General features: G+C 43.9%; 1 protein-coding gene across 1 annotated transcript; it reads right to left on the reverse strand.

Annotated features, from left to right (window-relative positions):
• Nucleotides 1-2,563: 2,563 nt before the first annotated feature.
• Nucleotides 2,564-3,622, reverse strand: LOC100496115 (trace amine-associated receptor 1). Its single transcript, XM_002935486.2, has one exon. It carries the CDS (start codon nucleotides 3,620-3,622, stop codon nucleotides 2,564-2,566), a length of 1,059 nt encoding a protein of 352 aa, XP_002935532.2.
• Nucleotides 3,623-17,745: the final 14,123 nt, after the last annotated feature.

The raw sequence follows: 17,745 nt of genomic DNA on the forward strand, positions 1-17,745 counted from the left end.
AACACTCTAAGGAAAGGGAATCATTTAACCATGATATAAACCCAATAGGGCTGTTCTGCCCCCAATAAGGGGTAATTATATCTTAGTTGGGATCAAGTACAGGTACTGTTTTATTATTACAGAGAAAAGGGAATCATTTAACCATGAAATAAACCCAATAGGGCTGTTCTGCCCCAATAAGGGGTAATTATATCTTAGTTGGGATCAAGTACAGGTACTGTTTTATTATTACAGAGAAAAGGGAATCATTTAACCATGAAATAAACCCAATAGGGCTGTTCTGCCCCAATAAGGGGTAATTATATCTTAGTTGGGATCAAGTACAGGTACTGTTTATTATTACAGAGAAAAGGGAATCATTTAACCATGAAATAAACCCAATAGGGCTGTTCTGCCCCAATAAGGGGTAATTATATCTTAGCTGGGATCAAGTACAGGTACTGTTTTATTATTACAGAGAAAAGGGAATCATTTAACCATTAAATAAACCCAATAGGGCTGTTCTGCCCCCAATAAGGGGTAATTATATCTTAGTTGGGATCAAGTACAGGTACTGTTTTATTATTACAGAGAAAAGGGAATCATTTAACCATTAAATAAACCCAATAGGGCTGTTCTGCCCCCAATAAGGGGTAATTATATCTTAGTTGGGATCAAGTACAGGTACTGTTTTATTATTACAGAGAAAAGGGAATCATTTAACCATTAAATAAACCCAATAGGGCTGTTCTGCCCCCAATAAGGGGTAATTATATCTTAGTTGGGATCAAGTACAGGTACTCTTTATTATTACAGAGAAAAGGGAATCATTTAACCATTAAATAAACCCAATAGGGCTGTTCTGCCCCCAATAAGGGGTAATTATATCTTAGTTGGGATCAAGTACAGGTACTGTTTATTATTACAGAGAAAAGGGAATCATTTTTAAAAATTAGAATTATTTGCTTAGAATGGAGTCTATGAGAGATGGCCTTTCTGTAATTTGGAACTTTCTTGATAACAGGTTTCTGGATAAGGGATCCCATATCTGTAATAGAGACACAAAATAAATCTGCATGCAGGGAGAAAGGTATGTTATTCTGGGGCCTGTTACGGAGTCATTTTAGGGAATATTAAAGTAAAAGGCTTAGTTATCCTTTAAACAATAAATATATGAATTTCTATATATATATATACAAAGCAGAAAGCACTGGGTACTCTTTTTATCTTCAACACAAATCATTTACAGTAAAAGCATTTATTTATTGTGAAAGCAAAAAGCATTTGCTTTGAACAAGAAAAGAATAAAAGGCAGCTAATAAAATCATGAAAAGAACTGGGCATAATGCACTGTATAGAAACACAGTCGGTGGCATTTTGAATTATTTAATATAAAGTCAGTTACTTAGTCGTCACAGGACTTCCCTAGGGCGGGTTTCAGGATCGGGCAGAAATGGCCCTAAAGCTGGCCATACACGTGGCGATCTGACGATGTTTCGTGCGACCATCGGTCGTCAGATCCGCTACACTCCATTCAGGGCTGAATCGGCAGGTAAGGAGGTAGAAACAATAGGATTTCTACCTCCTTCTGCCGATTCAGCGCTGAAGGGAGATTTTGGTCAGGCGCCTTCTATGGCGCCCGATCAAAATTTTCAAACTGGTCCGATCGGCGAGTCATCCGATATCAGCAGCTTCCTGCGATATCGGTCGACTCGCCGACATACCATACACGCAGGGGCGGGCCAAGCCAACCGGGCGCCCTAGGCAACCCGGTCGGCCAACTCCGCCCACCTCCCGCCCCCCCAATGGCGCATGTGCGCATGTGCGCCAAAGCACAGGAGGAGGTGCAGGGGGGCGGTGTGATCATCGCACCGCCCCCTGCACCTCCTCCTGTGCTTTGGCGCGCATTCGCCATTGGGGGCGCTGCGATTCGATCAGTCATTGCCTCCACCGCTAATGATAAGCGGTGGAGGCAATGACAAAGCACTAGGGGTAGGCAGGAGAGGCTGCCTGGTGCCCCTCAATCGTTGCGCCCTAGGCAGCTGCCTCTTCTGCCTACCCCTAGTTCCGGCCCTGCATACACGCACCGAATATCGTACGAAACGAGGTTTCGTACGATATTATCGGTGCGTGTATGGCCACCTTAAATCTTTAACATCACAGATACCCCATTGGGGGAACATTCCAGATAAGACTACAAAGGACATATACTATTATGTAAGTATCTACATCCTTCCCCTGATGCAGGAAGTTGCAGTTGCACCCTTCCTCCATTCCAAGTAGCCCCCTATCTCCGGTCCCTCAGCCCAAGAAATGCCAGGATAGTGATTACAAAGGTAGTTAATCTGGGTCGGACTGGGCCGCTGGGACACCGGGAAAAATCCCAGTGGGCCCGGCGGCACAGACCCGACCGTTGCGGTGCTCCCCCTGCCCAACCTCTCCTGCCCTCAGGGGAGGACGTCGGGTGGGGGGCCCTGCGAGGGGGGTTAGGGGGCCCCTCCAGGGGGTGGCACCTGCGGGGCCCCTGGGGCGGGAGCCCCTGTGGGCCCTTCACCTCCTAGTCCGACCCTGTAGTTAATTGCCCCTAGTGTAGAACGTTCATTTGGCGCCTGACTTTCTCTTGTTTTGCGGTGGACAGCTCAATGTTCTGAGATGTTCCGGAGTAGCAAGTTTGGCATCCGACAATCATAAAGAAAGCCCTGCGATAGGATTTATGGAACAATCCGTACAAGAACGGGTTCAGAGCAGAATTCACGTAACCCAACCAGAGACAGACTTCCCACTCTACCGTCCCCATTTTGTATCCGATGAGAGGGTCTACAATATTGGCTGTGAAAAAGGGAGTCCAAAAGAGCAGAAATAATCCCATGATCACCCCCAAGGTCTTGGCCGCCTTCCTCTCCCTTTTGAGTGAATACTTTCTTTTCTTCATGGGACCATCGCTAGCGTTTCCGCTGCTCACATTTCGCTCCATCGCGTGTATCCGAAGTGCCTGGTTCCTTGCTGCCCGGTAGATCCGACAGTAGGCCACAAGCATGATGATCATAGGACAATAGAAAGCAATCAAAGAGGCGCAGACGGAGTAGATCTGATTCACTACAAAGAGACAGGCGCCTTCCTGCCATAGGTGCTCCATCCCCAGAAGGTGCAGTCCAAGCATTATGGGGGCGAATGAAATGAGCACAGGTATAAACCAACATGTACAGATGAGAATAGACACCCTTCTTGTAGACATTTTGTAACCGTATAGTAGAGGGTTGCACACAGCATAATATCGATCGAAGGCTATACAACTCAGGTGCAGAATGGATGCAGAACAAAGCATGACGTCCAGGCTGGAGTGAAGTCTACAAAACCCCGAGCCAAAGTACCAGCATCCTTCAATGGAACGTACCATGCTATAGGGCATCACCATAACCCCGACTAGGAAATCTGCCACTGCCAGCGACAGCACGAAGGAGTTGGTCGGGGAGCGAAGCTGTTTGAAATACACTATGGAGGAGATCACAAGAATATTCCCAAGGAACGTCGTCATGATGAGCCCACTGGTCAGCAAGTAAAGGATCAGCTTGGAGGTGGAACTGGAGACTACGGAGGAACAGGAATCCATTGGAGAACTTGCAGTTGTGGAGGCTACAGCCATTTGGAGACATTCAACATGTTCTGGAGGAGATCAGGAGAATATTTCCATGAAACGTCGTCACGATGAGCCCACTGGTCAGCGAGTAAAGGATCAGCTTGGAGGTGGAACTGGAGACTACGGAGGAACAGGAACCCTCCGGAGAACTTGCAGTTGTGGAGGCTACAGCCATTTGGAGACATTCAACATGTTCTGGAGGAGATCACGAGAATATTTCCAAGAAACGTTGTCACGATGAGCCCACTGGTCAGCAAGTAAAAGATCAGCTTGGAGGTGGAACTGGAGACTACAGAGGAACAGAACTTGCAGTTGTGGAGGCACCCTGCAGCCATTTGGAGACATTCAACATGTTCTGGAGGAGATCACGAGAATATTTCCAAGAAACGTCGTCACGATGAGCCCACTGGTCAGCGAGTAAAGGATCAGCTTGGAGGTGGAACTGGAGACGACAAAGGAACAGGAATCCATTGGAGAACTTGCAGTTGTGGAGGCTGCAGCCATTTGGAGACTTTCAACATGTTCTGGCCATTCTGCATTAAGATATGGAAACATTATAAGATATTGCCTTATTAATTACTGATAAATACCTGATTCAACTCTCTTCATATCAGGGACAATCAAGTAGCAAATCTTCAATGCACTCTTTAAAGGGGTGGTTCGCCTTCAATAAATATACAATTAGCTCTTAATATTCCCATTAGATAAGTCAAAATGAAATAATAACACATGCGGAGGCACATATTAAATAAAATCATAATTCTATATGATCATTCTAATTATCTGCACACTTTATGTTTGTTTGTGCGCATTCTAATTACACATACTGTAATAAAGCCCCCGTGTCAGGGGGGGGATCTCAGGAATCAATGGGGCTTATTAGTATACGTGCTGATTAAAGAAACCTTCGGCTTTCATCCAAACAAGTCAATACCTGCCAGCGGTTGTTCGTTGTGACGGTCTCATCCTAAAAATAAGCTCACTAACGAATTCAGTTGCCGGAATTATCAATATCAGTTGGTTTTGGTGGGTGACTTTTGTGTCATCACTATGGGGACCTAAGAACCAGCATTAGCAAAAATAATATTAATTATTTAGCCCCCAATACACGTGCAGAAGGGCTGTTCCATATTCCTACTACAAGTATAGGATCTGTTATCCGGAAAACCATTATCCATAAAGCTCTGAATTATGGGAAGGCCATCTCCCATAGACTCCATTATGACCAAATGATTCAAAATTTTACAAATGATTCCCTTTTCTCTGTAATAATAAAACAGTACCTGTACTTGATCCCAACTAAGATATAATTACCCCTTATTGGGGGCAGAACAGCCCTATTGGGTTTATTTAATGGTTAAATGATTCCCTTTTCTCTGTAATAATAAAACAGTACCTGTACTTGATCCCAACTAAGATATAATTACCCCTTATTGGGGTAGAACAGCCCTATTGGGTTTATTTAATGGTTAAATGATTCCCTTTTCTCTGTAATAATAAAACAATACCTGTACTTGATCCCAACTAAGATATAATTACCCCTTATTGGGGTAGAACAGCCCTATTGGGTTTATTTAATGGTTAAATGATTCCCTTTTCTCTGTAATAATAAAACAGTACCTGTACTTGATCCCAACTAAGATATAATTACCCCTTATTGGGGCAGAACAGCCCTATTGGGTTTATTTAATGGTTAAATGATTCCCTTTTCTCTGTAATAATAAAACAATACCTGTACTTGATGCCAACTAAGATATAATTACCCCTTATTGGGGTAGAACAGCCCTATTGGGTTTATTTCATGGTTAAATGATTCCCTTTTCTCTGTAATAATAAAACAGTACCTGTACTTGATCCCAACTAAGATATAATTACCCCTTATTGGGGCAGAACAGCCCTATTGGGTTTGTTTAATGGTTAAATGATTCCCTTTTCTCTGTAATAATAAAACAGTACCTGTACTTGATCCCAACTAAGATATAATTACCCCTTATTGGGGGCAGAACAGCCCTATTGGGTTTATTTAATGGTTAAATGATTCCCTTTTCTCTGTAATAATAAAACAGTACCTGTACTTGATCCCAACTAAGATATAATTACCCCTTATTGGGGCAGAACAGCCCTATTGGGTTTATTTAATGGTTAAATGATTCCCTTTTCTCTGTAATAATAAAACAGTACCTGTACTTGATCCCAACTAAGATATAATTACCCCTTATTGGGGCAGAACAGCCCTATTGGGTTTATTTCATGGTTAAATGATTCCCTTTTCTCTGTAATAATAAAACAGTACCTGTACTTGATCCCAACTAAGATATAATTACCCCTTATTGGGGGCAGAACAGTCCCCCCCAGATGTCTATAGACTCAAGAGTTGGTGCTTCTTGGCTACATGACTTTTTTCGTTGTATAGAATATTACTCTTTCCTCAGAAACCGCCCCTTTAGCAGCTATTTTACAATTTTCCGAATACTCTTCTAAGCCTCCTTCTTCGGTGTGTAATTTATTTCTAGTACCCACGAGCTATCCAATATGTCCTACAGAAATAAATGACTGGAGAAGCAAAGGCTGCATTTGCATAGCTAACATCCAAGCTTGGCTCCGGCGTTACAAAGTCAATGGAACAGGCACTGCAGTAAGTTAAAGGTTAATGGAAAAGTTGTTGAACTAAAAATCACTTCCGGACGCTTTCAGCCTATTAATTCTACTCGGGCTGTCACAATAGCAACAGTAACCGTGCCGATAAAACCCCGTGGATTGTGGAAAATGAACCGGAAGAAAGTAAAATAAGCAGTTTGCTGAAAAACAGAGTTTTGTAAAGTTCCCTGATTGGGCTGAAACTGGGATCTGATCCAGGGGTCACTCCTTAATGGCAGAACCGCCGACGGATCTGACAACCTCACATCATAAAAGGCAAACAGCCCCTATCTGGGTACCTAGCCGGCAGTATGATTGGTTTGGTGCCAGCCGCAGTGCCCCCTGTAATTGGCAGTGGCTTTTTGTGCACATTTGGATTTCTCAGAGCCATGAAGCGAGCACATTAAATAAGGTTTTTATACTTTCAAACATAGCAGCACATTTATGGCTGTGGCCATAGTATAGAACAGGGGTGGGCAAACGTTTTGGCTCAGGGGCCACATTGACTTACAGACGGGCTGGGCCAGGCCAGCGTTGCACCGTTTCCGCTCGTCAGTCCCCAGACGCCAAATCTCACGTGATGAGTTGGCTGGCCGGATTAAAAATACCAACGGGCCGGACATGGCCTGCGGGCCGTAATTTGCCCACCCCTGTTATATATTATGGGGCAGATTAATAAATGTTGGAGCCTTGGGCTCAAGCATTTGTATCCCAGAACCACCAGTTCCCAAACTTTTGCACGGTTTCTTCATCCCGTTTCGTGCCAATTGGGTTTTTCTTTTCCCCGACCAAAAAATAAAAAGCTTGGCAGGTTTTAGGTGTTTGGGAACTCTCGTGTGGTTTTGGGATACGAATACTCAAGCCTGAAGGCTCCAACATTTATAAATCTGCCCCATAATATATTTCTTCTATACCAGGGGTGGGCAAACTCCGGCCCCTTGGTCTTTTTAATCTGGCCAGCGAGACTTAGGGGTTTGGGAACTCTCGTGTGGTTTTGGGATACGAATACTCAAGCCTGAAGGCTCCAATGTTTATAAATCTGCCCCATAATATATTTCTTCTCTACCAGGGTGGGCAAACTACAGCCCGTGGGCCATGTATGGCCCGTTGGTCTTTTTAATCCGGCCAGCGAGACTTAGGGGTTTGGGAACTCTCGTGTGGTTTTGGGATACGAATGCTCAAGCCTGAAGGCTCCAATGTTTATAAACCTGCCCCATAATATATTTCTTCTATTCCAAGGGAGGGCAAACTACAGCTCGCGGGCCGTTGGTCTTTTTAATCCGGCCAGCGAGACTTGGCGTTTGCGGACTGACGAGCGGAAACGGTGCAACGCTGGCCCGGCCCACCTGTAAGTCAATGTGGCCCCTGAGCCAAAATGTTTGCCCACTCCTGTTCTATACTATGGCCACAGCCACCTTTGTCTATACTCAGTAATGCCACTAAATCATACAATGGCATGTAATTTCCTGTTTCAGCAGGATAATAACCCCATGCACAAAGTCCATACTGAATGGGTTTGCTAAAATGGGAGTGGAAGAACCTGAGCTTGCCTGCAAAGTGCCCTGATATAAACCCAACTGAACCAAAGTAGCACTTACTTAATTGCAAGATTCAACAATGGGTGCACATCTACTAGAGTCCCTCCACTCCTGGATACTTAAAACCATATGGTTACAGGCAGCACTCCATATTATCACTAAAATACCTTTATTATCACAGCAATGTTTCAAGCACTTCATCAAGCTGAACCCCTGTGGGATGCCAGGCAAGATAGCCAATGCCGGTGCCCAACCTCTCTAATGCTCTTGTGGTTGAACGGTAAATCCCACCAGGAATGTTCCAACGTCAAGTGGAGATCTTCTCACAAGAGTAAGGGCTGTTGTATGGGCAAAGGGAGGAGGAACTTCATATTTATACTCAGGGTTGGACTGGGGGGTGCAGGAGCCCCCCTAACCCCCTGCAGGGGCCCCCACCCAGTGTCCTCCCCATAGCACGTAAATTTAACGTGTCAGGGGAGGAACAGTCGGGCAGGGGGAGCGCTGGCAAGGGCCGGATCTGGGCCGCCGGGGCCCACCAGGATTTTTCCCGGTGTCCCGGGAGCCCAGTCCGACCCTGATTATACCCGCGGTTTTGGGATAAGATGTTGCACAGGCAGGTGTCCATATACTTTTGGACATATATTTGTATATTCAGTTTGAAGAATGTGTTGCTGGGGGGGGGGGGGTGGGCAATGCCTTGCTTGCTCTTATTGTAACCAACTATTTCATGGGATGGGCTGAAACATAACTATAGCAAATCAAAACATTAGAATTTCCACCCAACAAGAAGGAAATGTCTGGTCCTTTTTAGCCACCTATCCATTTGGATACACCAGTATTATGGGGACGCTCATGTAAATGCTTTGCCAGATGTGGGGGGAATAAACAAGAATGTGCAGTAGAAGGGGCACGTGGTTCCTATTACTGTCGGACTAACCGGTGGGTTTCTGCAGATGTCCCTATGCCAAATGTTCTTCTGGCACCAAGTATAAACTTCTGTGAAAAGTCTCATCCCAGCCTTGGGGTCCCCTGGGGCCTGTCCAGAACTGTTCAAGCAACACAAATACTTTCTCAGAAATAACATGAACATGGCTGGCCGAGCCAGCTGATCCCCGGCCAGTAGATCTACTCAACGCCACTGTCTCCATGAGATGCTACAAAGATGCACTTGCTTCTCCGTGACCCTCGGAGTCCCTGCTTAGTCCCTTACTAAGGGGAATGTTTTCTATAACTGAGTGATCACATTGGGAATAGTTGGAATATATTGTTTAATGCAATATTGGGTGTATTTTATCTTAACATTGCATATAAATAATATGAAATCTTGGTCCAAATGGCGCCTTTCCCATCCCGTAGCAAATGGCGCTACCTGAATTGGATCCATGTACTTTGCTATTTTGTATATTTTTGAAACTCCAGTGGGATTTTATACATAATATTTGGAACAACTGCAGGGTGATATAAACATATAAAATCTTTATGCAATTTGATTAAAAGGACAATTCAACCCAGAATAAAATAGGCACTAAGTTTTCCCAGGTGCAATAGCCATTAGCAACCAATCAGCAGGCAGCATTTACTGATCACCTGTCAAACACTTATTGCCTTTTCTTACATATGAGGGTAATAAATGCAATATACATTTATAACACATTTGCAATGGGTTTTAGGTTATGTGTATGTATAATTGCTATTAGAAGCAGCGTCTGTCCCTTTCTATTCCCTGCCCTGGGGGCTCTGACTGAAACAATGTAAAACAAGGAGCAGCCTGACAGACCTGACTCGCTGGGGGAGACTGAGCTTTGCAACATTGTTTCAAAAGTAACAACCAGGAATTCAGCAAATGCTGCTTTCTATACTAAATACATTTACTACTAACTTTTTCTTTTATTAGGCAAAAACTTTTGGGGTTGACGTCCGTTAAATGACCCCAAATATATCACATCTAATATTCAGCTTAAGTTGATGAATCCCATTGTGCCCTTATACGAGCGCCTCTGGATTCCGTATTGCTATACGTCATGGCAGGGACTCTGGGTAACCACATGTTCTATGTTATATATGTTTATTTATAATGAACTGCTTGGGGGTTAAGGTACCTGCCGGCTGTGCCCAAAACAAGGGGAGTCTTCTCTGTATGTGAAAGTGAGGCCAGAGGCCTTTGAGACTAAACATTTCAGCAGAAATACCAGAGAAATGTCAGTCATTTCCTGATAAGATAATTTCTATTAAAAATAATATTAATATTAATAAAACCTGCATTGCTTTGGTGATGAAGCCTGACCCTGCCTGCCGGGAGCGCTCACTGTACCCCTATAGGTACCTTAGTACTTCCATTGTAGGAATATACAGAACTGGGAATGGACAAAGTTGCTCACCCTGTGTTCATTACTTGGTATCAGCAGATCACAGAAGCCATAATAGGGCTGTTCTGCCCCAATAAGGGGTAATTATATCTTAGTTGGGATCAAGTACAGGTACTGTTTTATTATTACAGAGAAAAGGGAATCATTTAACCATTAAATAAACCCAATAGGGCTGTTCTGCCCCAATAAGGGGTAATTATATCTTAGTTGGGATCAAGTACAGGTACTGTTTTATTATTACAGAGAAAAGGGAATCATTTAACCATGAAATAAACCCAATAGGGCTGTTCTGCCCCCAATAAGGGGTCATTATATCTAATTCAGATTTTTAGCATTAAAAGTCACTGGGGGAAAAAAAGTTGCAGATTTTTTTAAACGGCTAAAAATTTGAATCTGACCATTTGCCATCTAAAATGTGCTGAGTTCATGTAGAAGTCAATGGCAGATATCCCTTCACTTTCCTGGAAGATACTTCCTTTGACTGTAGCAACCAGATAGGGGCTGAAATTCCAAACTGCGGAACTGCTAAATAAAAAAGTAAAAAAAAGCCAATGAAACCACAAATAAATAATACAAAAGAAGACCAATTGCGGGGCATGGCTGTGGCAGGGTGCCACAGCCATGTGACCTGTGCTCTGATAAACTTCACTCACACTTTACTGCTGCGCTGCAAGTTGGAGTGATATCCCCCCCCCCTCACCCCCAGCAGCCGATCAGCAGAACAATGGGAAGGGAGCAAGATAGCAGCTCCCAGTAGGTATCAGAATAGCACTCAATAGTAAGAAATCCAAGTCCGGCTTGGGACTCCTCCAGTTACATGGGAGTAGGAGAAACAATAGGTTAGCTGAAAGCAGTTCTAATGTGTAGCGCTGGCTCCTTCTGAAAGCTCAGACTCAGGCACACTTTACTGCTGCGCTGCAAGTTGGAGTGATATCCCCCCCCCCCTCACCCCCAGCAGCCGATCAGCAGAACAATGGGAAGGGAGCAAGATAGCAGCTCCCAGTAGGTATCAGAATAGCACTCAATAGTAAGAAATCCAAGTCCGGCTTGGGACTCCTCCAGTTACATGGGAGTAGGAGAAACAATAGGTTAGCTGAAAGCAGTTCTAATGTGTAGCGCTGGCTCCTTCTGAAAGCTCAGACTCCTTTAATCATTTTATTTCTCTTCTCCGGGGAGCCAAGCAATAACTGTATCTCTTGAAAAAAAAACAAAAAAACACATTTATTTATGGAAAAGCAATTATCGGGATGCAGTGAAAACGAGGGGGAAACAATACGCCCTTCACTAGTGACAATACCAAGTGCCTAATAATACTGCAGATCGTGGAGTTATATTGGAAATGTACTTTTGAGCCCAAAACAAAGTGATTCCAACACGGGGCTCCGCAGGCTTTTAATTAATGTGAAAGCAGGGGATTATTTTTATATATTTGTGAGTCAGCAATAAAACTCTTATTGGGGAGCGCACGCGAGGCGGCTCTTCTTGAAAGCACGTTTTTTTTTTAATTGGATTTCTCCGAGCGCTCTAATTCCCTTCCCTTCTCCGGCTCGTTCCTTGGCGGCGCGCGCTCATAGGGCGAGTATTTATTTCCATCCTTTTATAGGAATAGTGTGGGAAGTAAACAGAGTAGAACAATTGCCCCCTTGGGGGAGCGAGCAGCGCGCTGGCAAATCCGCCGAAACTTTCACTTTAATTTTATTATCTGCTAATGGCGTTAGCTTGGAAACGAGCGCCGGGCTTACGTGGGGCCTGATTGGGGGAAGAGTTTCCGTTTTATCGTCTGCACGTTAGCAGCTCGCCGGGCGTTGGATATGGCAAAGTATTCAATAGCCGAGGGCGGTTTGTTTATGGGAGCAAATAGTTTTTGGAACTGGGCTCAGACTCAGGCACACTTTACTGCTGCGCTGCAAGTTGGAGTGATATCCCCCCCCTCCCCCCCAGCAGCCGATCAGCAGAACAATGGGAAGGGAGCAAGATAGCAGCTCCCAGTAGGTATCAGAATAGCACTCAATAGTAAGAAATCCAAGTCCGGCTTGGGACTCCTCCAGTTACATGGGAGTAGGAGAAACAATAGGTTAGCTGAAAGCAGTTCTAATGTGTAGCGCTGGCTGAAAGCTCAGACTCAGGCACACTTTACTGCTGCGCTGCAAGTTGGAGTGATATCCCCCCTCCCCCCCCAGCAGCCAATCAGCAGAACAATGACCCACTGACTGGGCAAACTTAGTGCCCTTTACTACATATACATAGTTACATAGTTACATAGGGTTGAAAAAAGACCTGTGTCCATCAAGTTCAACCCATCCAAGTAAACCCAGCACACCTAACCCACACCTACCAATCTATACTCACATACATAAACTATAAATACAACCACTAGTACTAACTGTAGATATTAGTATCACAATAGCCTTGGATATTCTGATTGATCAAGAACTCATCCAGGCCCCTCTTAAAGGCATTAACAGAATCTGCCATTACCACATCACTAGGAAGGGCATTCCATAACCTCACTGCCCTCACCGTGAAAAACCACCTACGCTGCTTCAAATGGAAGCTCCGTTCCTCTAATCTAAAGGGGTGACCTCTGGTGCGTTGATTGTTTTTATGGGAAAAAAGAACATCCCCCAACTGCCTATAATCCCCTCTAATGTACTTGTACAGAGTAATCATGTCCCCTCGCAAGCGCCTCTTTTCCAGAGAAAACAACCCCAACCTCGACAGTCTCACCTCATAGTTTAACCCTTCCATCCCCTTTACCAGTTTAGTTGCAGTCTCTGCACTCTCTCCAGCTCATTAATATCCTTCTTAAGGACTGGAGCCCAAAACTGCACTGCATACTCAAGGTGAGGCCTTACCAGGGACCTATAAAGGGGCAAAATTATGTTCTCATCCCTTGAGTCAATGCCCTTTTTATACAAGACAGCACTTTATTTGCTTTAGTAGCCACAGAATGACACTGCCTGGAATTAGACAACTTGTTATCAACAAAAACCCCTAGATCCTTCTCCATTAAGGAAACCCCCAACACACTACCATTCAGTAGATAGTTTGCGTTTATATTATTTCTACCAAAGTGCATAACTTTGCACTTATCAACATTGAACCTCATTTTCCAGTTTGCTGCCCAGTTATCTAATTTTGTCAAATCGCTCTGCAAAGCGGCAGCATCCTGCATGGAACTTATAGTTTTGCACAATTTAGTGTCATCAGCAAAAATAGAAACAATACTGTCTATGCCCACCTCCAGGTCATTAATAAACAAGTTAAACAGCAAAGGCCCAAGGACTGACCCCTGCGGTACTCCACTAACCACACTGGTCCAATTAGAAAATGTTCCATTTACAACCACTCTTTGTACTCTATCCTTCAGCCAGTTCTCTATCCAATTACAAATATTATGTTCTAGGCCAATATTCCTTAATTTGATCATTAACCTTCTGTGAGGTACTGTATCAAACGCTTTAGCAAAGTCCAAGTAGATGACATCAACTGCCATTCCAGCATCAAGGTTCCTACTCACCTCCTCATAAAAGGCAACTAAATTAGTCTGGCAAGATCTGTTACGCATAAAACCATGCTGGCACAAACTAATAGTATTGTGAACTGCAATGTATTCAAGTACCCTATCCCTTATTACCCCTTCCAAAAGTTTTCCTACTACTGATGTCAGACTAACAGGCCTATAGTTTTCAGGCTGAGAACGGGATCCCTTTTTAAATAACGGCACCACATTAGCAATCCGCCAGTCTCTTGGCACCATGCCAGACCTCAATGAATCCTGAAAAATTAAGTGAAGAGGTTTGGCAATCACAGCGCTCAGCTCATTTAATACCCTGGGATGAATCCCATCCGGCCCTGGACCTTTGTTTACCTTTACATGTTCAAGTCTCTTTTGAATTTCCTCCCGAGTGACCCATGCGTCAGTAGCTAAATTACTAGAACTGGGCATATTACAAGGGAAGCCTTCATTATCTGGCTCCTCAGATGTATAGACAGATGAAAAATAAGAGTTCAAAATTTCAGCTTTTTCCCCGTTTTCATCAACCAACGTACCCCCCCGTGATAATAAAGTTCCCACCCCTTCTTGCTTCATTTTTTTACTATTCACATAATTAAAAAATAATTTTGGATTCTTTTTACTCCTAGCAGCAATATCCCTTTCCATCTCTATTTTAGCTTGCCTGATAGCTTTTTTGCATGCTTTATTTGCTTCCTTGTACCTGATGAAAGTTTCTGCTGTCCCAGCTAACTTGAATGCCCTAAAAGCACGTTTTTTCTTACCAACCTCGACAATAACACTTTTATTCAGCCATAAAGGTTTTGCTTTGCGATGCCTCTCCTTGCTTACTAGGGGGATATACTGTTGCGTATACCTACAAAGCAATGTTTTAAAGATGTTCCATTTTCCTTCTGTGTCTAACCCCATGAAAAGCCTTTCCCAGTTGACACATTGCAGAGATGCCCTTATACTGGCAAAGTCTGCACGTCTAAAATTGAGTGTTTTAGTTACTCCCTTATAGCGCTGTCTCTGCAGCATTATCTCAAAGGAGACCATGTTGTGATCACTGTTCCCCAAATGCTCACCCACACAAATGTTAGAGATAAGTTCATTATTATTAGAAATCACCAGGTCCAAAATAGAGTCATTCCTAGTGGGTTCTTGAACTGCCTGAAATAAAAAGTTGTCATTTAGCATATTTACAAACCTACTAGCTTTTTCTGACTTAGCCACCCCATTACTCCAGTCAATGTCCGGATAATTAAAGTCCCCCATAACAACAACTTGACCCAGTTTTGAAGCCTCCTCCATTTGCAACAATAGCTGGGCCTCATCCCCCTCATCTATACGGGGTGGTTTATAACATACACCAATGATCATTTTCTTTGTGACCTTCAGCCCTACTGAAATTTCTACCCAAAGAGATTCGACGTTTTCATTGGTAATGTCTTTATTACATGGCTTTAAGTCTGACTTTACGTAAAGACAAACCCCTCCACCCTTTTTAATCTCTCTGTCCCTCCTAAAAAGTGTATACCCATTTAAATTCACAGCCCAGTCGCATTTATCATCCCACCAGGTCTCAGTGATACCTATTAAATCATAATTTTCAATACATGCAATAGCTTGCAGCTCCCCTAATTTACCCGACAAGCTACGCGCATTAGCCAGCATGCAGCGGAGATTATTACTTCTCCCTCTGATGTTTACATTAGCTAAGGGAGAATTAGAGCTAAGGCAATTATGAGACTGCTTTCCTTGTAACGGAAGCTCCTTATCTGATAAACTATATGCCCCCCTCACTCCTCCCCCACAACCCTTTGCTAGTCCCCCTACCCCGTCTACACTAATTTTCCCATGGAATTCTAGCTCACCCACCCCCCCCTTGTCTAGTTTAAACACTCCTCCAACCTCTTAACCATTCTCTCCCCTAGCACAGCAGACCCCCTTCCATTGAGGTGCAATCCGTCAGGGCTGTATAGATTGTACCCCAAGGAAAAGTCAGCCCAGTGCTCTAGGAACCCAAACCCTTCCTTCCTACACCAAGACTTTAGCCACGCATTTAAGACTTTAGCCACGCATTTATAATATAGTATAGTATAATACATATGGGGGTTAATATGTGCTGCCGGTGAGCGGGGAAGGAGGATGAGGACATAGGGGGGTCTATCAAAGCTGGGTAGCTGCAGGGGTCTACTATGGAATATGTCCAACATGTTTTTTTTAAATTCAATTCCCAGAATCCCCCCTGGGACTCACCACAGCTGGAGGGCCACTGATGTACTGTCTAAGGGTTCTGTTCCAAGCCCAGTGTCCTTAAATGTTAGTAATGTAATAGTCATGGGATTTCAGCTCAAGTGCCATTGCCACTTAACCCTTAGGGTGCAAAAGTAGCTAAACGACAGTGGCAGTTACAGACGTCACCGCGAGGCTTTCATTTCCGAATGACATTTGCAGAGCTCAGTAGTCAAGATCAGCATGCATATAATGCGATTTGCACCGCAATCTCCCCCCCTCGTGTATAATGCGCAGGAGCAGCAGCCCTTTGTGTCCGGGGATTTTGATGTAGAGAGTAATATTCTGAGACAATTTTCAACTGGGCTTCATTTTTTATCATTTGTAGTTTTTTTTCAGATAACTAGAATCTCAGCCATAAAGCAGGGCAGGACTGCTGCTTACAATGGGGGGATCAGATAGGATCTGTGCCACTGTGACAGAATGCTCTGTTATACAGATAGCTAGAATCTCAGCCATAAAGCAGGGCAGGACTGCTGCTTACAATGGGGGGATCAGATAGGATCTGTGCCACTGTGACAGAATGCTCTGTTATACAGATAGCTAGAATCTCAGCCATAAAGCAGGGCAGGACTGCTGCTTACAATGGGGGGGGATCAGATAGGATCTGTGCCACTGTGACAGAATGCTCTGTTATACAGATAGCTAGAATCTCAGCCATAAAGCAGGGCAGGACTGCTGCTTACAATGGGGGGGGATCAGATAGGATCTGTGCCACTGTGACAGAATGCTCTGTTATACAGATAGCTAGAATCTCAGCCATAAAGCAGGGCAGGACTGCTGCTTACAATGGGGGGATCAGATAGGATCTGTGCCACTGTGACAGAATGCTCTGTTATACAGATAGCTAGAATCTCAGCCATAAAGCAGGGCAGGACTGCTGCTTACAATGGGGGGGATCAGATAGGATCTGTGCCACTGTGACAGAATGCTCTGTTATACAGATAGCTAGAATCTCAGCCATAAAGCAGGGCAGGACTGCTGCTTACAATGGGGGGGATCAGATAGGATCTGTGCCACTGTGACAGAATGCTCTGTTATACAGATAGCTAGAATCTCAGCCATAAAGCAGGGCAGGACTGCTGCTTACAATGGGGGGATCAGATAGGATCTGTGCCACTGTGACAGAATGCTCTGTTATACAGATAGCTAGAATCTCAGCCATAAAGCAGGGCAGGACTGCTGCTTACAATAGGTTACGTTTGTGACTTTGAATTCCTTTTATATATTAATTTCCACATTAGAAACTTTACTAATTGTATCCCTAATCGCAAACCAAAGACAAGAACGGCTTAATTACAGTTCTGACTATAGAAAGAAAGTATAATCCCTTCTAACAAGGTTTGAAAACTCTAATAAATGTGTTGACACCAAAATGTCAGGCGCGATGTTCTGTTCAGAGAGACGTTCCTTTGTTCCTTAGTTACACGGAACGTACTAGATGTTCAGCACCAAACATGTTGTTTACAGTCAAAAGAAACTTTTAAAGAAAATATTTTACACCCACAGCTTGTCGTATAGAGCTGAGATTTAGGGAGCTGTGACCTGCAGAGGTTCAAGGAAAACTGTCATTAAAAATGTTCTTATTCCTTTGGGGGAAGAAATTTGCAACTTTCAGATTTATTTACCCGTTCGCTTCCTTCTCAGGGTTTGAAATACCCGGTATATCCATTGCTGGGCCGAGCGTCGATATAACTTCTTTATGCCTATTTGTCCCTTTACTTTTGCCACAGTCAATTGAATGTAGAACCACTATCAATAAAGGTACAGTTATGGGACCCCTTATCCGGAAAC

Source organism: Xenopus tropicalis, chromosome 1 (assembly GCF_000004195.4).
Source record: "Xenopus tropicalis strain Nigerian chromosome 1, UCB_Xtro_10.0, whole genome shotgun sequence".
NCBI lineage: Eukaryota > Metazoa > Chordata > Amphibia > Anura > Pipidae > Xenopus > Xenopus tropicalis.